The 23908-nt window shown below is 38.6% G+C and overlaps 1 protein-coding gene across 2 annotated transcripts in view; it reads right to left on the bottom strand.

Moving 5' to 3' along the window:
• Positions 1 to 23908, bottom strand: part of SGCZ (sarcoglycan zeta) — an 895864-nt gene that overhangs the window by 27961 nt on the left and 843995 nt on the right. For both annotated transcript variants that reach the window (XM_005282086.4, XM_065596823.1), the window contains 2 exons: positions 22567 to 22639; positions 4185 to 4308 (listed from right to left, as the gene is read on the bottom strand). In XM_005282086.4, coding sequence (XP_005282143.1) covers positions 4185 to 4308; positions 22567 to 22639 — 197 coding nt within the window. The remainder of the gene's footprint in view (positions 1 to 4184; positions 4309 to 22566; positions 22640 to 23908) is intronic.

The following is a 23908-nucleotide window of genomic DNA, read 5'->3' as shown; positions in this document are numbered from 1 at the left end:
GCATCAACAGTCATGCTCTTCCAGACTGCTCAACCAAAACATATGCTAGAAGGACCACTTTTGGGATGAAAAGATAATTTAGTCTTCATGCTCAGTAAGTCTTTGGGTTATCTGCTGGGAACCGGAATGGCATTCTAGTGCTTCTGGTACTATCATTTATAGGTGACAAAAAGCACACGGGGACATGCGTTCCAGCAACTGTGATACAGGTGTTCTGATGTGGAAATCTGTCCCTTAGGAACTGAATTAAGTCTGCCAGATCATTACTCATAGGTTCCCTACCTACCATCAGTTAGTCAGTACTATTTGCTATCACCACTGACCCGGATGACAGATGAAATGCTGACCCACAAGAACCCAGTGTGGTAGCCTGCTACCAATCTCTTGAGCTATCTGTTTCCCAGAACCTTGCATTATAAGGACATTTGGACTTTTTGTAGGGGATGAGGGAAGAGGGGAGTGGAAAGAGCGTAAGATACCTGCTATCTCTACATCCAGCAACCCCCCTGCCACCTCCTCACATCATTTGCTATACCACATGAAGTTGCAGTGGAGACAGGAATTGAACATTCGTATGGAGCTCAAGAATATCCACAGTTATCATAATTAATGGTAACAAAAATGTTGTGGAAGGGATATTAATCTTCATGCTTCAATGCTTAAAGCAATCTCTGTTAGAGATCAGGATGAGTCAAGGGGGGGGCGGGGAATAACAAATTATTTGCCTATGCAGATTGCTTGCATCTTTCACTGAAGCATTTTGTACAGGCCAATGTTGGAGAGAGGATACCAGATATGATGGACCTTGGTATGATCCAGTATGGAATTCCTGTGTTTATTTAGGGGCAGATCCATGGATGTTTCTTTGCTGAACACAAAAGTTACCAGCATTAGAAGAATTAAACAAAGTATCATAAGCATATAAAATAATTTTGGCTATGATAACTATCTATTAGGGGTGGTGCTTGTCTGGTAGGTGGTGGGCAGGAAAGTAATGTTTCATGACAACTATTAATGAATTAACAAATCATTATGGAATCAACCACCTGGGAAATCCCAGATGTGTATAGAGTTTTGGTTTCTATGCTTTTCATGTCAGTTTAAGAATTTAACAAATGCTCCAATTTGGTGTTCAGCCAAGAACCTGTCAGGTTTGTGTTGAGATAATTTATTAACATTCTAAACAGAGACTTGTGTTAGGAGTAAAATATCTGCAACCCTTATCTGAGAATGGAGCCTTCTTTTATCACCTGAATAGTTTTGTCAATCTTGCTACAACTCCATGACATCTAGAGGCAGTTAAGTTTGAACACTTAAGTGAATCTGAATTTTGGATAAAGAATCTAATCAATTTAACTGTCCTTAGGTGCTCATTACCAAAGTATCTAGGCTAAACTAGGTCATTTAATGTCATTTACAAAAATACCTTACATGGAAATGAGAGAACAGTACTTCAGAAGAATGGAAGGCAAATAGCAGTCAGAGTACATGACAAAATCCCTCATCAACCCATGGGCTAGAGGTTATCCTCACAACTGTTGGTTCACAATTATCACAGGTGCCACCTTCCTCCTTGACCCAGGAGTGCTCAACCCCCACTCTGCCCCAGACCCCGTCCCACCTCTTCCCACCCCTGTTCTGCCCCCTCCCCTGAGCATGCCCTATCTCCACTCCTTCCCCTCCCCCCAGTGCCTCCAGCATGCCGCAGAACAGCCGATCACGGTGGGCAGGAGCTGCTGGGAGGGATGGGGAGGAGTTGATCGGTGAGGCCGCTGGCAGGTGGAAGGCGCTGGTGGGGAGGTGGGGAGCTGGTTGCTGGTAGGTGCTAAGCACCCACTATTTTTTAACCATGGGTGCGCCAGCCCTGGAGTCAGCACCTATGATTATTATTATAATAAAACATTTGTAAAAGCACCATAGATGTGCATAGTGCTGAACAGAGAAATTAAAGACACACTCACTGCCTCAAAGAGCTAACAGTTTAAAAAAAGTTTGAGTATTACATTAGTACATGAGAAATGCCATTAAAGGTAGAGCAAAAGTAAGACACAGGTACTACGTGGAAAATGTAACATGACTCAAGGACATGTTAGACTGGGCAAGGGTGAGGGAGGTTGGAGGCTAGTAGAAATAAAATCTAGATTATCACTAATCCTAACATGGCCACATAGGACACATTATTTTTGCCCTCTCCTCCCCCTCAGCTGCTGATGTGAGAGAAGAACTGCACAACCTGTATTCTCCACTGTAAGAAAGTGGATGAGAAGGTGCTAAGAATGGGTGAGGAGTGGATGGGGAGTAGCCAGAGCCACAAATTCACTCCCTCCACCCAGACACAATGACCAGTGGAAATAGTGGAAGAAGCATATACATGGGGAAATAAGCTATGCCCCCAAAGAGTGAAGTAGCTTAGGTACCCCACAGCTAGGGGGAATCATGGGAGAAATGGTTACTGTGACATACCTTTAGGGTGTCCCTTTGGCTACATGCTGTCCTTTGCAGAATGTTGAGCCTAAAGGTTTAGTTTTGCTCTAAAACAGCTGTTTTCCTTGTGTCATTTGAAATGCATCATATAAGTTCCTTCTCTTTAAATGAGATTTTCTGAGGGTTGCACTAGTATGAGAGTAACTTCTTAAGGGATTGTGGGAAGAAGTGGGTTTTGGAGAAAAATTGAAAAGGAGGCACAGAACAAGAGTGGAGAATCTAGGCTTAGTGCCAGAAAAATTATCATTGTGCTTTAAGTATGCTGCATGGAAATTAAAAATCCCTTGAAAATTGTCATAAAAGTAGAGCTCTGACCCAGAGTCCTTGGCCACAACATTCCTGTATGTATTGTAATACACTATGCTGTGCAATGGTTGGTGGCTACCCATCACCACAGATGTGGGTATATTTCAAAGCTGTTATACGCATTTTGTATAGTTTGTGAAACATTTGGGATTCTTTGGGGAAGCTGTGATATATAAACACAAGGAGACAGATTTTCAAAAGAGCTTAAGTTCTCAGGTACCTAAATGAAGTGGCCAGATTTTCAAAAGTACTTAGAACCCAGCAATTCCCACTAAGAACAATTTGAAAATCTAGCCACTTCACTGAATTGTCTAGTTGGGAACTGAGCTCTCGAGAGGCTATTGTCCAAGATTTCTTAATATTACACCTCTACCCCGATATAACGCGACCCAATATAACACGAATTCAGATATAATGTGGTAAAGCAGCGCTCTGGTGGGCCAGGGGTGCGCACTCCGGTGGATCAAAGCAAGTTCGATATAACACGGTTTCACCTATAACACGGTAAGATATTTTGATTCCCGAGGACAGTGTTATATCGGAGTAGAGGTGTATTTTAATTTTAGGTAAGAAAATTAAAAGATTCCTTCTCATTCCAGTAATCTTCCAGTCACCACTATCACACATTAACTGAGTTGCAACAAAACCAAGGATCTGATTCTCATTTTGCTCTGGTCGCATTTTATACCCACTTTGCACAGGTATAAATGACCACACAAGTGGAGAGTCCCGCCCCAAAAATCTATTCATACTGAACTGATCACTGAAATATCACATGGATGGTGTGGTATATCATTGAACTAAAACTTTCAATCTCTCAGAGAGGAAACAACAATTTAAGGAGAGAGAGCAGTGAAACTGAATTGGGGAAAGTTAGAAAATATAACACCTCTTCCTTTCTCAGGCTTTGTCAAGATATCATTCCAAATTTAAGATTCATTGATTGGGTCCAAATTTTCAATTTAACTCTCTCTGTGCACATTCACACAACGTAATTGTGTATATGTGCAAAATCCTAGCTCATACCTGCCTCTGTACCAGGACTCTGGTGATGGATTTGGGGAAACTTGTCCTCTGCTGCTATGTTAAGCAGCATTCTATGCCATGCTATTTCTAGGGCAAATACTCACATCTGTATTTTGTTAACATTCTTTTTCCTAAGAGAAATGGTGTGAACAAAATTTAACCATTCACATGTTTTTTTAGAAAGCAAACAAAGAATAATTCATGAGCCAGGCTGGAGTAAATCCATTTTTAAATTCAGGCAGCTACAGATAATTTCTTACCGTATACCCCTGATTCTTACATACAGTATCAGTTAAATAGTTTCTTTATATTATTTACTTTTTTTGATGGACAGAACTGCATAGTATTTCATTGCAGACTGAGCTTACCTCCCCTTCCGTGGACTGCAAGTGCAGTTCTTTCCTACACGTTGCCTTTAAATCTCCTGCAGCTGCACTAACTTGTACTCCCCTGGGAGCTTCCATTATCAAAGATCTAGTTGGAGACTCAAGTCTGAAAAAGAAAAGTATCCATTAATAAAAAACCCAATCCTCATATAAACAGCATGTGCTGATGAAAATCCATTGTCAAGACAAAGAAAATGAAAAGTGAATTGTTGCATGAGTGGTTTATTTATTATTCTTTGTGACTCCGATTCAAGAAATCACCTAAGCATGCACTTAAGCCCATCATTGTTCAAGAAAGTACTTAAGTATGTGCTTAACTTTAAGCAATGGGATTTATGCATGTTTGCTGTACTGCTTAGGGACGCTTCCTTGAACTGAGGCCTAATTTAGTTGACAGTTGCTCCGAGACTGAATTGTCGTTAGTACAAATATGCTGCTTTCTATTGTGACTGCTGAAAAGCAATGTCTAACCTGTGTATGCAATGCCAGATGTACATTTAAACAAAATCCAAATTGAAATGTTTCCTTTGAATTTTTTTAACAATAGTTTCAATTCTGTTGGACCTCTTCTTCCTTCACAACATCTAAATAACTACTACTAACTGCACTGGAGCTACTCACTTGCTTGGGGATGAGGAGGCGATTGAGGAGTGAGAGATCGATTAGGCCCTCAGCCTATATTACTCTGCTTTCTGAACACATTTCACCCCCTTCTGCAAACTGCTCACTGACCTCTTCAACCCCACAATATCTGCCATATTCTCGGTATTACTTCTCATTGCAATTACCACATTTCTCTTTTTGTCCATCCACTAGTTCCCCATTCTCTCTCTCTTCTTTTCCTCACACTCTCCGTTCTCAAGATCCTGGACCACTCAAAGCCAAGGGGTGAGCTCTCTCTGCATTGCTAGTTCACAGTTCTCCACTCTTCTCTGCTACTGAGAGTTGTAGTGGTGAGGATTTGTGGTGATGGTACTCACATGCAGGGCTTAAAAGGACAGATGGTCTAGTGGACAAGGCCCTGCACTGGGATTCAAGTGGCATGGATTCAATTCCTGGATCAGCCAAAGACTTATCATGTGATCTTATTTAGAATGAGCAAACTTGAACAAATCACTTAATCTACACAGTAGCTCAGTTCTCCATTTGTAAAATGAGGATAGTACTGCCTAATCTCACATGGGTGCTATGAAGATGAAATCCATTAATAATCATGAGGTGCTCAGATACTATCACAACGAGAGCCAGTTCATCACCTAGATAGATAGCTGGAAGAAAAGTGGCTGAAGTGGTTTGTTCCTCTGCATTTTCCTTCAGTTTGATCCCTGAGTAGTAGTTCATAATCACCCAGAAGTATAACAAAATGTATTTATAAGGGGATGAAGAAAGGAATTGTTTGATATAAAGGATTTGCCAGCTAAAGTCAACTGAAATAGCTATTAAGTAGCATAGACAACTGGGTTTAGGCGTATTGTAATGTTTTATTTATTTATTTATTTATTTTGCAGGCAGGAGATAGTAGTCATGGATTATCTTCCTGAAGCCAAAAATACCACATTCCATCAGGGATAATGGAGATGAGGCATGAGTTGAATGTCATGAAGATAGCATCTGTAAAATATTTCTGACTGCTGGATGTCACCAGCACTCAATGGGAATAAATCTGAAAGCAATTATTTAAAAGTACAAAATATAACTTAAATATGTTCTTCAGATATGAAATGATCAGGTACTAAGCATTTTAGATACCGGTGTTTAATGGCAAATGCAAAACATGAACACATTATCTTCTGTTAAAGAATGGGAAAGAGAGCTTTTTTGAAGACACATGTAACATTCTTTGTTCTGAATGATTTTGTCATGAAAAATGAAGCAGCAAGTAGTCCTGATTATTAATTATGGTTATCACCAACATAAAGCGCATAAAGGAACAAATAATAGGAAATGGAGGTAAAGGAAAAGAAACCTCTAAAGGAAGGAAGGAAGCTTAAAACATCAAATTGTTAAAAATGACAGTTAATGGGAATCACTATGAAAAATACACTCTCTTTAAAAGGACCCATCCTTTAGGTTTGAAAAACATGATTGATCCTTTCATTCATCATTTTGGGGGTAATTATATTATTGCTATTATACATAAAGGCAACTGTAAAGTATCTAACTTTTGTATTCTGTAGTGAATTCTCTTTATTCTTTTTTTATTTGTTTAACTAGATAGGTGCTATAAAAGATTTTGTGGCTACTTTTACCAATGCAAAAGAATGTAAATCTTCATGATGTTGTCATATAAATAAACAAAAATCTCTAATATGTAGTTATATATTCTATTTGTTTATCATCAGTCTCATTCTTTTACCATTCTTGTATATCAAGAACAGAGACCTGTATATATAATATATATTTTGTAATTATCATAATTTTATTCTACACTTTTGACATGTCTCTTTTTTGAGCATCAAATTGCATTCACCTGCAGTAACCAGCAGCCAATCTAAATTGTTTTCATAGGAAATTTAGGCCACAGTTTAGCAGTCTGATCCACAAACACACAAATGTTGGTCTGTGCATATCTGATTGCAGAAATATACATATTATCCATTTAGATATTTTATTAATGTTATAGAGTGAGCTTTTAAAAAATGTTAACTATTGGCATAATTCAATTTTACTACTGTTTATTACTATTTATTTTACTACTCAGTATATTTCAGTGTGTGTAATGTTATTTAGATCTTTATTTTCTATAATCTCTATACCTCCTGAGTTACCTTTATCATCTCTTAGTCAGGAGGATATAACTGCCCTCTGTTATATGTCTTGCGCTAAATGGATGACATTAACAATTCCACATTGGCTGGCTTCAGAAAATCTAAACCACTATTGATTTTGCCTGGAAGTTTTCCAGTAGAAGGTATAGTGTTGCATACGCTGATCTGTGTTGGGTAATATCTTTCACAGCACTGTAATCTTTTCTATAGGATCACTAACAATTATTTGCAATAAACGTGCCACAGTGCAGTTCAGAATTGTCTACTCTAGTTTCAACACGATTAGTCAATTTTCCACCAGTTTTATGAAACTGGTAAGTGATTGATTGCATGAATCTAAAAGATCTGAACAGTGAATTCCTGAAGAAGCTATTAATATTGTATTTCTGTGCACAGTTGAAAGAAATTTGAGCATTTTCAGAAAACAAAAGAATGTAAGCAGTTAATTGAAATTATTAATTTCAGCAATGTGATGTATAGATGAATTGTTGAGATGATTTGCAGTGTAGTTTTAAAAAGCTATCTACTAGTACAAATGATTTTTTTTTTATCTTTTTACAGTTACTTCTGTATTTTTATTATTCTTTTACTTATTATACATCTGGAAAGAATCTTAGGGGCTGTGTGACCTGAAACTATCAAATAGAAAAGTAAAAGCCTATATGTTTAGAGAGATTTTTTCCTCAGTAGGTGTTGCCAGGGGATACTCAGACCCATGATGTAGAACAACACTTGTTTGTCTCAGTCCTTTTTTCTAAAAGCTTTTATCTTTGCCATAAACCTATTGCAACATTGCATGATACCATATTCATGTCTCTAAAAATGCATAATTTAAAGGGCAGCAAAGGTCTCTTCTGAATACTGTAGCAAAAATCTGCTTTCCTTTCAAATTTACTAATGGCCTGTCAGAGTGCCATTTACTTCTGTGAGTGATTCCTAGTCACATGATTTCATTTTTTTCTACCCAAGACAACAAGCAGATCTCAAAGAGCAGAAAACTTTATACTACCTCTGTTATTAGACAGACACCTTAATGTAGCAGGAAAGAGAAGTATGCTTTTAAAACAAGGATCTTTAAAAATGTAATATGCCAATTCCAGACAGAACAGCTATCCAGACTAAACCAATCTCAATATTTCGGTTCAAAGTTCAAATGACACGTGACACTAAATTGAAATGATACATGAACCTTACATTTATGATATTCCATTGTGCTGGATCTGAGAAGACTGGTTGATGGTCCACTAGTGAATTGAATTACACAAACACTGTGTACTGGGCAACGAGCAGATTCATGATGTTACCAATCTTACATTTACATTAAACCTTTCACCCAGAGGGATCCTCAGACACTATTACAAACAGAGGATCACTTTGCCGCTTCTGAAGGCCAACCGTTTTGGGGTGAAATGGGTCATCTGTCCACAGTAGCATTATACTTCAGCTACAAGGAACAATTTAGGAAGGCATAATTTAATTACTCACCTCGGAATTTGGCCAAGAATACCATATGATGGGTAAGGGGTCAGTACCTGAGTTTTTCCATCTCATGCAATTTCAAGGTAACCTCGGTTGAAAAAAAATGTTAGGGGGCCTTGTTTTGCTTCATTGTTTCTCCTCCTCATCTGCTCAGAAAACATATAGGCCCTGATTCACAGTGAGCTGGTTGTGGCTCCTTGATCTTCAGCCACTCAGTGGAATACAGAGCACTAGGGAGCCTAATCTAACTTGTCTATTGGAGTTTACCTCAGTGGAGGATCAGGCATAGGGGCCTCTGCTCCACTCTAACCCTTTCCATGTCTGTCTCATCGCCAGTCCACCACTTACATGTCTCTGTCCTCCCCCTTACACAGAGTTGGTAGGGAAGCTGGTATAGGGTTATATCAACTGGCTTTACATCAGCAGAGATTTGCCCAACACAGGGAGAATTCTCCTGTGGGAATCTGATAGACTTCAGTTTGCTTTGTGCCCCTTGAGCAGAAAATCCAGCCCACAATATTCAGTAGAACAACCAAACCAAATTTCAATCTGTATAGATAGGGCCTCTAATTTCTCTTCCCATGGTATCACTGGAGTCCTTTCCCTCTAGCATGTGCAAGTAGCTAGTAAAACTTAGCATTGTAGGCTAAGTCTGCTAAAAAGGAACAGGAGTATTTAAAAATGCGCTGCTAACCAGAAAACACACATGAAGAAGGGCATCCATTTCCCCTTATCCAGATTCTTTTTCAGTTAGTATTATTTTATGGACTTCTATAGTATTACAAGAGTAAAGATACACCAACAAAAAGAAAAGAAAAATCTATCTTGTCTATTAGGTACCCATTATGAAGATTTTGGCATATTGAGAGAAGTGTGTCAACCATGTGATGTATCCGCTGGTGCTTGTGGGCAGTAAAATTGTCTTAGATTGGCAGCTGAATCAACAACTCAATAAAGATACAAAAAAGTGCCAGGCAAGTATTCAGTGACTGGATAAAATTTTCACCATGTTCTGTCAGCAGGAGCAAATGAATGTAGCCTATAAGATCCAAACTTTATTTTAATGTCACAGATTGAAGATCAAAATAAGACTCTTGGCTGATCACAGTTACACATATTCTGTGACATGCTGGCATTGAGAAATTAGTCTGGCATATGTTTGACATCCTAGGTTACAGTGACAATGTCATGCATCATGACAGAGAATCATTAGGAAAACAAAAAGCAGAAAGTAAGGAAAGGGAAGTAGAAGCAAAGGATAAAGAAACAGTGAGATATGAGAACTTCAGGAGGACTGCAGACAAATTCCAATGACACTGTGGTCATATTCAACACTGATTTACACCCCTTATTCAATCTAATTGAATTGAATAGGATTGCAAGTTAGCACAGAGTTTGACCATCTGTCTTTTGAGAGTAATATACATTAGATAGCAACATGATCTGCCAAATAGAGGACAACTTCAGACCTTGCTGTCTCAACTGCGGAACATCCCCCAGGCAGCATAACTTCTGTGGTTCTCCTGGAGGTGAGATAGAGAAGGAGGAGACAATGCATGGGGGAGTTTCTCTAGAATGGGGGTGGCAAAATCAACGTGAGAACCTCTTCCCTCTGTAGGAAAAGATGTCTAAAGGATGTAATGAGCACACCTGTGGCCCATTCCCCATTAATTCCCCTAAAAAATACCCCAATCTATGTCATACTCTTCCAAGAGATGGGAGAGACAATAGATGGGGCAATTAGCAAAGGGACTGGGAAGAAGCACATGTGCCCTTTTCCACAATCCCAGAAAAACTGGCCGTCTTTCAGGGAGAGTGACATTCCTCCCATAAAAGACACAGTTGAGGGGGGAGGACAGGGAAAGACAATATCTGAAAAAACATGTAGCAGACCTGAGATGTGGGGATCAGTGGGAGAGCACCCATCTCACTAAAAGCTGGCAGAGAAACATAGCAGAGACCTCAGTGAATGAGTTACAGCACTACTTTGCCCACTATTGCTGGGGTGCCTCATTCTACACATTAGCTACTCCTCACCCTGCGTCTCTTTTATCTGCCACACAGTGGGAGGGGAGAAAAGGCGAGGGCTGTACCCAGGCATCTCTGATTTATAATTCACCTACTCACACCTGGAATAGGGACAGAGGCCATTTCCTGTCTCTCCAGGCAGGACAGCAGGCCCTTACAATTGTGCCTTGTTTCTTTTTGCTCTGGAAGAATGTTCTATATTAGGCCCACCCAAGAATTACCAGTTCTTTGGTGCGGGAATCCCTTGCATGGGTCTTTCAAGCAGAAGCAGCAGCCTCTCCCTTTTCTTACAGCACCCCCTCTCCCACCGATGTATGTGTCCAGCTGGGCAGGGTGACTTGGGGTCCCTAAATTTCCAAGAGTCACCTTATATATTGAAAAATACTTTTTTCAACTGTGACATTATTAGGTAGAAGTGCACTTTAATTCTGATAAATAACAATACACTAAAAAGAAAATGATCAGGAAGTACAAATTATATCAAAGGAGAGAGACAAAATATATTAAAGGGGCACTAATCAACACAGACAAGCAGAGATGTTGCCTCTGCACAACTCATGGCTCACCCTAGAACTTGCATGCATTCATGAGCTGGTTTCACATAAATATTTTTTTATCATTATTATTATGATAAAGTAATTTATTGGCCTATGTGCTTTGGCTGTGGGAGTCAGGGTGCTTGGTAATTAAAATGATTATTTTCACTTTATTCCCATTATTTATGCTATTATTTATAATATTTATTATAGTTGAATACACCCACTTTAAAAAAAATATGTAAAATGTTATTGAACAAATGTACTGAAAAAATATTTTCTTGATTTATTTAACCTAGTACATTGCCTTGAAGGTCAATTTTCCTGGACCCTGTTGGACACCAGTTTCAAATCTGTACATGAAATTTAAAATAATTGTTTGTAACCACTGGAAGGCAGTAACTCCAGGATCTAATCAATTCTGTTAATGGAATTAAAAGGAAAAGAAATATACATCTATGTGCCAGACTCATAGAATCCTAATTCTATGCACTGATCATCAGCTCTATTCTAAAAGCTGAAATCTGTCCTCAGATGCACACATGCCACTCCCTTTGATTTCAGTGGCAGCCTGACATACATTCAAGGGCAAAATCTGGACCTAGGTGTTGTGACCTCATGAAAGGAGCAAAGTGGATTTCCTATGGAAATAGTGGGGACCCCTTCCTGAAAACCAGTAAATATGAATTTTTCACTTATACTTTCCACATTTAACTTTACAGGTCATTGACAACACATTTAAATAAAGATGAAACCTTTGTGACTGAGTATCAGGACAGTAAGGCAGTCACTGTACCATTTGCTGTTATGTCCACCTTCATATCTAACCAATATCATTGGCTGTAGGACAAGTCATTGTCACCTTTATAGTTCCTAAAGCACTCATTAACCCAGAAATCAACTCACTGTACTAAAAGCTGAATACTAATTGCACTGCAAACTCCATTACTTCATTATAGTGGATCTGCATTATCGTAGTAACTGAATACTTGAATATTAATAGACCTATAGAGGTTGGGAGGAAAATCACTTCTTCAAAGGCCAAGTTGCACGATCTCTTCTGAGATCCCAAAAGAAAGTTAGAAGAGGAAGAGATAGACATAAAATGGAATAGGAGAGGCTCTGAAATTGTCATTATCTTTATTTATTACAAGTACTAGAGAATTAGTGAAGAGAACATAAGAATGGCCATGCTGGGTCAGATCAAAGGTCCATCCAGCCCAGTATCCTGTCTACCAACGGTGGCCAATGCCAGGTGCCCCAGAGGAAGTGAACCTAACAGGTAATGATCAAGTGATCTCTCTCCTGCCATCCATCACCACCCTCTGACAAACAGAGGCTAGGGACACCATTCCTTACCCATCCTGGCTAATAGGCAACAAGGAAGTCTGGAGAAGTGTTGGAGAGGGCAACAGCATTAAATTGACAGCACCCGTCAAGTGTAGTGAAGCTTCAGGAATGACCAGGAGGTCTGAGGAAAGTTAAAGAGGTCTAGTGTGTGAATCTATATATTATAGAGTGAGCAAGGGCATCCCCAGAATGTCTAAGGATTTATGAGAATACAGGGAAACAACCCAAAAGACAAGGAAGTATAAAAACAAAGCCAAAACAATAACCCACCTTGGAACATTGGAGGAGGGTGGAAACAACCAAGAAAGTTGAGTGAATGTTGGGCATTTTAAGGGGTGCAGCTAAGAGTCAATGTTAGTAGAGTAAATGAAACAGCTATTAATATGGAATCTAAATTTACAACAGAAACTTATTTACAATAGATTTATAATAGTTGATGATAGATCCAGGGGTGAGAGTTGGGCAGGGGGAAAACAGAAGCTTTTAAATGATTTTAATTGTAGGTCAATTGTGTGTCCTTTACCCAAGAAAGCCTGGCAACTGCTTGATAGTTTTCAAAAACCTTTTTGAATGTATTGTCATCTTATTTTTCATACAAAAAAGTTATTTTTTGTTTTTGCTTTTTAATATCTAACATGTTAGTACTTGAAAACCTCATCATTACAACATTCTGTATTGACCACCTAAGGTTCAGTAGGACTTAAATGAAACTGACAGTAGAATGATTCAGCATACTTGCTTGCACAAAGCTAACACATCAGACATTAGAAAATGAAAACATTACTTTGCCAAGTGAGAATGTGAAACAGAACAAGATCTTTTAAAAAAATATCTTGTGTGCTTTAACTGAGAGAGGCAAAGTCTGGTTGCAAGGTATAGGGGTATTTCTTTAAGTCTTTACAGGGATACCATAGATGAACTAATTCAGAAAAATCAGCAGCAAAAGCTTTTTTTCATCTTTTGTGTGCAAGCCGCCATGTTGGCTAATATACTGGGGAATGAACTGGAGATTTTCCGTGCTAAAAATCATAAGCTATTACAGATTAAGTAAAAGATCTCTATCTGTGGTTCTAACAGTTTCATATTCTACAGCTGAGTGGAGGATGGAAAATCTGTTTTACAAATGATTTCAAAATTTTGAAATTTCCCCAGTGGAGCGAAAACCAACAATTTCAAAATTTGCTGTAAAATAAATAAAAATAGAATAGTTGCAAATCAATTGAAATGCTTCATTCATAAAAAAAGTGAAACTAGGCCAAATTATGAAGGAGGAATATAAAAAAACACCACCACAAGCATGTAGAGACAAAATTAGAAAGGCTAAGGCACAAAATGAGGTTAAACTATCTAGGGACATTAAAGGTAAGAAGGAAACATTTTACAAATACATTAGAAGCAAAAGGAAGACCAAGGACAGGGTAGGCCTATTATTCAATGAGGTGGTAATGACAATAACAGAGAACACAGCAATAGCTGCAATGTTAAATGCATTTTTTGCTTCGGTGTTCACCAAAGAGGTTAACAGCGATCAAAAGACTAATACAATTAACATCAGTGTAAATGGGGTAGGATCTGGGGCTAAAATAGGGGAAAACAAAATTAAGAATAATTTAGCCAAGTTAGATGTCTTCAAGCTGGAAGGGCCCGATGAAATACATTCTAGAATACTTAAGGAACTGGTTGAAGAGATATTTGAGCCATTGGCAATTATCTTTAAGAACTCCTGGAGGAAAGGAGAGATCGCAGAGGAAAGGGCAAATATAGTACCCATCTATAAAAAGGGGAATAAGGACAACCCAGGTAATTATATATTAGTCATCTTAACTATGGTACCTGGAAAGATAATGGAACAAATCAATCAATTATTGTGCATGTAGAAAATAATAAGGTGATAAGTAACAGTCAACATGATTTATCAAGAACAAATTATATCAGTCCAAACCAATATCCTTCTTTGATAGGGTAATAGGCTTTGTGGATAGAGGGGGAGCAGTAATGCTTTTGATAGTATCTCATATGACCTTCTCATAAGCAAACTAGACAAATATAGCTTAGACAAGCCAACTAAAAGATGGTTTCACAACTGGTTAGAAAACCATGCTCAGAGAATAGTTATCAATGGTTCACAGTCAAGCTGGAAGGACATATTGAGTGGAATCCCACAGGGATCTGTCTTGGGATCTGTTTCCATTCCATATCTTCATAAATGATTTGGATAATGGCATAGAGAGTACATTGATAGTGGATCCCAAACTAAATGTGAGTCAACAAAGTAATGCTGTTGCAAAAAAACAAAAACCAACCAAACAAAAACAAACATTGTTCTGGGATGTATTAGTAGGTGTGCCGTAAGCAAGACAAAAGTAATTCTTCCACTCTACTCAACACTGATAAGGCCTCAACTGGAGTTCTTCAGCAAAGATGTGGACAAATTGGAGAACATCCAGAGGAGAGCAACAAAAATGATTAAGGGCCTAGAAAACACGACCTTTGAGTAAAGATTGAAAATTTGGGTTTGTTTAGTCTAGAGAAGAAAAGACTGAGTGGGGACCTGATAATAGCCTTCAAGTACATAAAACGTTGTAAAGAGGAGGAGGATAAATTGTTCTCTTTATGCAGTGAGTACAGGACAAGAAGTAATGGGCTTAAATTGCAGCAAGGGAAATTTAGGTTAGATAGGAGGCAAAACTTCCTAGCTGAATGGGTAGTTAAGCACTGGAACAAATTACCTAGGGAGGTTATGGAATCTCCATCATTGGAGGATTTTAGGAACAGGTTAGAAGTGTTTTTGCACCCATGATTTCCTCCTGAAGTTAATACAGTTCTTTTGGAGAATTTTGCTGTCCCCCCCCCCGCCAAGACAGCTTGATTCTGTAAGATGCTGAGCACTAAGGCTCTGCTCCAAAAAAATACTCAAGCATGTCCTTGACTCAAGAAAAGGAATAGTTCCAATGAAATCAATGGGCTTATCACAGAATCATAGGACTAGAAGGGATTTCGACAGGTCATCTAATCTAGTCTGTTTTCAGAGGGGTAGCCGTGTTAGTCTGTATCAGCAAAAACAACGAGGAATCCTTGTGGCACCTTAGAGTCTAACAAATTTATTTGGGCATAAGCTTTTGTGGGCTAAAACCCACTTCATCGGATGCATGAAGTGAAAAATACAGTAAGCTGTATATCTATATCTATCTATCTATCTATCTCATAGCACATGCAAAGATGGGAGTTGCCTTACCAAGTGAGGGGTCAGTGCTAATGAGGCCAATTCAATTAGGGTGGATGTGGAATCCTGCTGGGAATGGGCCACATCCACCCTAATTGAATTGGCCTCATTAGCACTGACCCCTCACTTGGTAAGGCAACTTTCATCTTTTCATGTGTGTATATTTATACCTGCCTACTTTTTTTCACTCCACGCATCTGCTGAAGTGGATTATAGCCCACAAAAGCTTATCCTCAAATAAATTTGTTAGCCTCTAAGGTCCCACAAGGACTCCTCATTGTTTTTTCTAATCTAGTATCTTGCACCCATGGCAGGACTAAGTGTTATCTAGACCATTTCTGACAGGTGTTTGTCTAACCTGCTCGTAAAAATCTCCAATGATAGAGATTCCACAACCTCCCTAGGCAATTTATTCCAGTGCTTAGCCACCCTAATAGTTAGGAAGATTTTCCTAATGTCCATTTTAAACCTCCCTTGCTGCAATTTAAGCCCATTGCTTCTTGTCCTATCCTAAGAGGTTAAGAAGAATTCCCTCCTCCTTGTAACAACCTTTATGTACTTGATAACTGTTATGTCCCCCCTCAGTCTTCTCTTTTCCAGACTAAACAAACCCAATTTTTTCAACCTTCCCTCATATGTTATATTTTCTAGACTTTTAATCATTTGTGTTGCTCTTCTCTAGACTTTCTCCAATTTTTCCACGTTTCCTGAAATCTGGCACCCAGAATTGGACACAATACTCCAGTTGAGATCTAATCAGCGCAGAGTAGAGTGGAAGAATTACTTCTTGTGTCTTGCTTACAACAATCCTGCTAATACATCCCAGAATAATGTTCGCCTTTTTTTTGCAACAGTGTTACACCATTGACTCATATTTAGATTGTGGTCCACTGTGACCCCCAGATCCCTTACCACAGTACTCCTTCCTTGGCAGTCATTTCCCATTTTGTATGTGTGCAACTAATTGTTCCTTTCTAAATGGAGTACTTTGCATTTGTCCTTATTGAATTTCATCCTATTTACTTCAAATCATTTCTCCAGTTTGCCCAGATCATTTTGAATTTTAATCCTATACTCCAAAGGAGTTGCAACCCCTCCCAGCTTGCTATCATCCACAAACTTTATAAGTTAACTCTCTGTGCCATTATCTAAATCACTGATGAAGATATTGAACAGAACCAGACCCAGAACTGATCCCTGCGGGACCCCACTCATTATGCCCTTCCAGCATGACTGTGAACCACTGATGACTACTCCCTGGGAACAGTTTTCCAACCAGTTTTGCACCCACCTTATAGGAGCTCCATCTAGGTTGGATTTCCCTAGTTTGTTTATGAGATGGTCATGAGAGAGAGTATCAAAAGCTTTACTAAAGTCAAGATATATCTTGTCTACCATTTCCCCCTATCCACAAGGCTTGTTACCCTTTCAAAGAAAGCTATCAGGAAGGTTTGACACAATTTGTTTTTGACAAATCCATGCTGACTGTTACTTATCACCTTATTAGCGTCTAGATGTTTGCAAATTGATTGCTTAATTATTTGCTCCATTATCTTTCTGGGTACAGAAGTTAAGCTGACTGATCTATAACTCCCCAGGTTGCCCTTATTTCCCTTTTTATAGATGGGCACTATATTTCCCCTTTTCCAGTCTTCTGGAATCTCTCCCGTCTTCCATGACTTTTCAAAGATATGCTTAACTTCAACCATGTGCTTAAATGACCACACCACACCAGAGGAAGGTAGCAGTGTTTTACGGGTGGGGGTGGGGGAAGGAGGTCAGAAACTGCTGCAAAAATGTGAGGGGGGGGGGGTCAGCTTGGCAACACTGACTCATCCCCTGAGAAGGTAAGGGAGCAAGGTTTTGAAAGGTGCAAGCTCTGACATTAGAATCCCTTTCTCCAGGCAGCAAGGAAGGTAGCCCCACCCTTCCTCCCCTCAAGGTGGCAAATATCAGATTTGGTTAGGACCTGCTATGGGCATTGTGCTAGTTGCTCCTTTTTTAGGGTGGGTGGGTGGGAGGGATGGAATTTTCCCTCACCACCAGATTGGGCTAGGTGGAGTGGGGTTTTTTTTTTGCTTTCCCCACAGCGGGTATTAGGGAGGACTTATTATGGTGAGGAGGAAAGGGGGTTAGGCTGTATGTTGCAACTCATTTTGTAAGTGTGGGGCAGATGTCCGGTGTAGGTACTCCATAGGGAAGGCATCCAGTGATCAGATAAATGGCCTGGTAAAGGACTTACAAAGAGGTGCTGGTTAAAATAATGGAATGGGGGTGGGGGAATCGAGGCTCCTATGATTGGTATGGCACAAAGCCAACCCCCTTTCTTATAGCTCACCTTAACACTGCTACAATGTGGGTGGATGGTAGGGTCCAAGCCATGGGCTGGCAGGATGGAAAATGAAGGGGGGCTGGTGGAAGCCTTGAGTAGTTATTTGAATGAACATGGAGTTGCCTGCACTATACACCTATCTGCCAGTAGTCCCAGATATCTAATAACAAAGTTGTGATCTTATTAAATCCATATCAATTGTCTCCTGCCCTTCTTTTGGTATAGCTGGACAATACTTTGTTGGATTGGAACCAAAGTGCTCAGTACCTTGCACAGTTGAGCTTTGAGACACAACAGCACTCAGAGTAGCAGCTAATGTCTCAAACCTCCTAGTCAGGCCAGAGAGGAGAATCATGAAGTGCAGTGACCTTAAAGAGGATCGGGTTTCAATTGGCTCTGCTAACAGGTTTACTTAATTGTCACTGAGCATGCTCAGAAGTGATTTTTCAATAGCTTAGAACATTAGTGTTTAAGTGAGGACTATGTTTATACTGCATTTCATGTGTTAGCTGTTTCTATTAAAGGCCTGTGACAAAAAAGTAGGGTGTTTTTTTAATATTTGAAGAGGGTATATTTCTTACTCTTTGATCTTTTAAAACAGCAGAAAGGATTTGGGCCATATTTTTTCAAAGAATAGTCATCTCTGCGCTTAGACTAAGGGTCCTAAATATCAATCCAAGAGGTGACTGTTTTTGAAAAATGCAAGCATATAAAAACAGGGGCATATAATGGAAGCTCTTTGTCAATCTTAAAAAAGGTCAGAACTAACAGGTGCCTGTCATACTAACCAGGGAAAATGGAGCATACAGATGGACATGGTGATGGTGCGCACACACACACACCCTCCCCTCTGTAAGTATAAAGATAAGGAAGAAGTTATTCTCACCAATTAGAGATACAATTAGAAAAATGGATTTGTATCAACACAAAAACATATCAGTTTAAATACAGAATATCTGAAGGCAAGATCAACTTGGGAATGAAACCAATTTGTGAAAAAAGTCAGAGAATGAGAAGATCACTAAAATCCATCTGGTCATAGCTCAAGAGACTGGCAATAATTTATAGCCATTAACGTTCTACCAAAAAAAAAAAAAAAAAAAAAAAAAAAAAGCAGGGACTTGGATTGTCTCAGGCTATAGCATCTTCTCCCTTGTGTCGAAGATTGGTTTGTTAGCTTTTTCTGGATAAAGTGCATGAACAGAAGATCACACCTCTCCTACCAACTTCAGATAGCTTCTCAGCCTAGCTTCTCTCAACCTCGATCATTTCAATGACAAAACTGTGTCACCCCTTCTCTGGCCTCAAGCTTTTACAGAAAGGACACGCTAATATGTTAGCATGCTACCTACTGCAGCCTTTTAGACAAAGGCTCTTAGAGATGTCATGTGGCTGTAGCTTTGTGGAAAACATAAAACCATTCTGTGGGATTTGTATATCTTCAATACTGATCAGAGTCAAAATGAGATCTTACAGGCTTTATCTGTTTCTTGCTGCTTGATCAATTTCCATCTCATTATGCCCAGCACTAGCTTTCAGGATTAGCTAATAGTCAATGGTATACTAGTCTTGACATAGAAGAAAAAAAAAAGCTATTAAATTTGATCTTCTAGTTCTCCCCAGAGGTAGGAAACAACAACAAAGTAATTTACCCCCTTATTAAGAAGGTGATTCAGGGCATAGCTATCAGCATACAACCACTGGCTGACTCTTTTGTGCATAGATATTACCCATTAGTGCACCGTGTTTTAATGCATTATTATCATTAAAGCCAATATTTTGGGGCTATAATCTTGGCAGTTTAGTTCCTTCACAGCATTCTTGTGAGAAAAGATATCAACGGAAATCTGGAGATTTAATTATTAACATGTAATTCATTTTGCTCATTCTAAAGCACGGTTCTTTTATTCTGCATGTTTCAGCTAATGAAAGTCAGATTCAATTATATTTTGGGCAATGGACTTGATCTAAAGGGGTTTATCAGCTTTCACAAAGGATTGTAGGAAAACATTTTGCTAGCAAAAGCTGGCTGGCTAGATTAGGAAAAAATGTAAGGAAAAAAACACCACAGAAGAGGGGACAAATATGCAGTTGTTTTAAAGCTGCATTGTGTATGATTTTTAAAAAGAACATTTTAATAGCAAATATTAGAGATGGGCCAAAGTCTGAACACCCTTACATTTTTTGGGGGGGGACGACACTGTTTAGAGTATGAACCAAACTCCAGAATTCTGCAACCCGCCCTTTTGTCTATAATGAGCTGAGCCAAACTGTCAGATTTGAAAAAAAAACACAAAAAAAAAAACACAAAAAAACTTAATTTAGAGGGTGTCAAAATCTGGGTTCACATCCAATTTTGTAGTTCAGTCTCATCTCTAGTAAACATGGTCATAATTTTCCTTCTAGTTTCAGTGGCAGATTCTGCTGCATATACCAGGTCATTATTTAGTAAATTGTCCAGTATCTTCTGTGCTAGACTAAAATATATTGTCAGCTTTAATAAAATCCTAATTCCAGAGGTTGATAACTTGATTTTGTTTAGATGACTTCAGAGGTTTCAAATGCAATAACCCTGAACCCTAATGAATACATAGCAGTAAACATTTGGGGGTAGCTGGCAGAGCATAATACATATTCAATAAATGAAGAATAAAATAATTTAATTGTAAATTAATGCTGTTAGCCTAAAATGTTATGTGGAGTTATTTCAGTTTCATAAATGTCTTATTTGATGATGATTGGTGCTGAATCGTCTTTCTTTGTGTTGTCTCTAAATCAATCTGATGTTAGAAGAAGAGGGGAAGGCTGATTGAAGGCTTTTGAGGAATTCCCATTAATTGCAACACATGTGATAACAAATGATTTAAGGGAATGCTTAGTTTGGCAGATATTCAGTGGGAAGGAGAAGCATGGAAAAGAGAAATGCCAAAAGAGAACTAGGGTTGGTAATAGACTGCAATTTAGATGTGAGTTTGCAATGGAATGTGATGGCAAATAAAGGATAGTGCAATTTGCATACACAGAAGCATCAGGGAGATTACAGCCCTACTCAAATGAACCCTTAAAATCACATCCAGAATACTGCCTGCTGACAAAGTACATCTGCTTCTATCCTCCATATGCTTTAGGGTGGCAAAAGTACCACTTCTCCCTCACATGCAGGAGTGCCGCCAGCTTTTTTGCCGACCTAGGCGGCAGAAGGTCCCGCCCCCAAAATACCGCCGACGACGGGGCGGCCGAACATCTGGCCGCCGTGGTCACTGCCCCCCAAATGTTAGCGTCCTAGGCGACCGCCTAGGTCACCTAATGGGTTGTGCCAGCCCTGCTCACATGAGACTTTTGCTGCTGGTTGTGCCTTTTTGAAACAACAGCAACTTGTGTTTTCTCTTCTGTCTCTGCTGCCCTCCTCACTGTTAGTAATCTTGCCACCTGGTTGTAGACAACAACTACTTTTAATAACAGAATACAGCCTTTGGCAGGAGGGCGGCGGGGGGGGGGAAAGAGTGTTGCACTCTTTGGAGCCCCCCCCCAAAAGCCTTACATTAAAGTTTAAAATGTTCTGTTTAAATGCTCAATTTTGGTCAGACCCTCCCATTTTCTGAGAGAGGGGGGAAAAATAAAGGCCCCAATCCTGCATGCTGTATGGCTATGTGGAGCCTCCCTGAAATCAATGTTAGGTTGATAGTTCTTTAAAATGCATGGAGGGGGCCTCATCTAACCTCCTTCTGGAAGCCAGTGAACAGCTTGGCACTGTAAATGTTGCTAGGCAGGATAGCGAGAAGGGTTTATAATGTGCAGAAACCATGAAAGAGTTGCAGTAAACTCTGAAGTAAGTAAAGCTAGGAAAGATCACAAAAAATCCTTAGATTCTAGTATGATTGTTTCACATTTAAATTTCATCTCTCCATCATTTAGTGTAAATTATTAATACCTACCACTGAAATAACACAAACTTTATGAAAAGGCCTCCATTGGCAAGTCATTCTAAATTATCTTTTTCTTGGTCTTATAGACACTTTAGTAAACTCTAGATTTTGTCCTTTTACAATTTACTTATGCATACATATCCATATACACATACAACCATCTCAGAATGACTATGAATACAGTTTGAGAGGTAGACTGGCTTACTTAAAAATGAATTCCCGAAGAAAACAAAAAACACCCTTTAAAAAACCCACAGAAGTATTGTATGAAGGACAAACCTGAGGCTGTTTACTTTCTGTTGACATTTTGGCTTTTATCTCCAGCAATAGCTCATAAACAAACAAGATCTGGGCTTCACACGGCTAGACAGGACTGTATTAAACTGGACTATTTTTTTTTAAAAAGGCTGTTCAAAAAGGTATAGTGTATGTACGAACCCCAAACTCGATGATTTAGATTAGTTTGGCACTGGAGAAAGTTACATTATAAAAAGTAAAGGGGTGTGCATATCATTTGTGATACAGGATATTTTTCTCTGACTGTGGTATCGTCTGTTGTGAACTCTGTGGGTGTTTTAGATATACCAGGAACAGCCCAATAGAATATATATAAATGAATGGCCTAAATGATATTGATTACTTAATAAAAAATAAAAATCAAGATTTCTTAATTGGTGTTGGGAAAAAATAAATTTTAAACAACTCTTTTAACAAACACCTACTTGAGGTCTTGGGAAGGTTCTGCTCTGATATGGGGTGTCTCCACAGAGTGCCCAAACACTGCCCCTTCTGTGCCTAAAATAAAAACAAATAAAATACAGTACAATTATACTAGAAAACAAAAACACATTCAATTCTAGAATGATCAATCACCATTCTAGGACAAAATACTTGGTTGATTCATTTGTTTATGCTTCTGCATCTTATTATCAATACGCTTTCTTCAGATTCAAACATTTATTTTTTGCGTTAAAGAAAATGTTATTGCTTATGCCAAAATCTGTATTGAGAATACTAGAAACTGAAGTCATCTATATATCCATAGAAAAACATTAACATAAATAATGGAAGTCCAAACTTTCCAGCACTGGTGTGCCCATCAGCGTATCCATCTCAACACTTTTGGAGAAATCATGTTAAAGGTCACAATTTTTAAAAAGATAAAGAACATAAGTTTGAATAACAAAAAACTATGGTCAAACTTTCAGAAGTGTCTAGTAATTTTGTGTGCCTCAGATTTTGTGTGTCTACCTTGAGATATCTTGTACCTGGTCTTCAAAGGTTTTGAAAATGCACAGCTCCCTTATTCTTCTGAAGATACCAACTATTTTGAATCTCTTTACCCTTTTTACGACTTACATTCCCTTGCCAGGAGACATTGGCTCACTAATTACTGATGACAACATTTCTGAAATGGACAGTAATTCTGAAAGTGTCATTTTTGGATGTCCAACAGGAGACACCCTGGTGTGTGTTGCTGAGCCCCCAAAAACTGAGGCATACAGAATAAAGTGAATAGTTCTGAAGCTTCAATTTATATAAGCATCTATAATTTCAGATGCTTATACAAAGCTTAATGAATAAGGCTATTTTACCATTTATCATTTTCAGTTAAAACTGAGTTTTGATGAAAAATGGGGTTTTATTAAATGAAATTTTTCACAAAAAGAATCTACTTTCCATGGAAACATTTTGACATTTTCATTTAAAAACTGAGAAACAAAAGTTTTTTGGTTTTCAGACAAAAGTTCCATAAAACTGATATTATTCTTTACTCTGAGACACAAGGATAGAACACATATAACAGCCATTTATATGACTAACTTTATGTATTTTAGTAGATAGCAGTACCAAACCTATATTGTTAAGCATTCAGAAGATTAGGCCTTTTTTGAGAATATACTGATATCTATTTGTGTTTATTGCCTTTGTATTAGAGCCATATTTTATTTTTGTTACCCATTCTCTCTACAAATTTTCTATCATTGTTACTAAATCAACAGCCATGTGCCTGTAAGCTCTCTTTCCCCTTTATTTTTGACTACCACTTTTTTGTATATACAT

This window comes from Chrysemys picta, chromosome 5 (genome assembly GCF_011386835.1).
Source record: "Chrysemys picta bellii isolate R12L10 chromosome 5, ASM1138683v2, whole genome shotgun sequence".
NCBI lineage: Eukaryota > Metazoa > Chordata > Testudines > Emydidae > Chrysemys > Chrysemys picta.
This window is presented reverse-complemented; position numbering and strand designations above follow the sequence as displayed.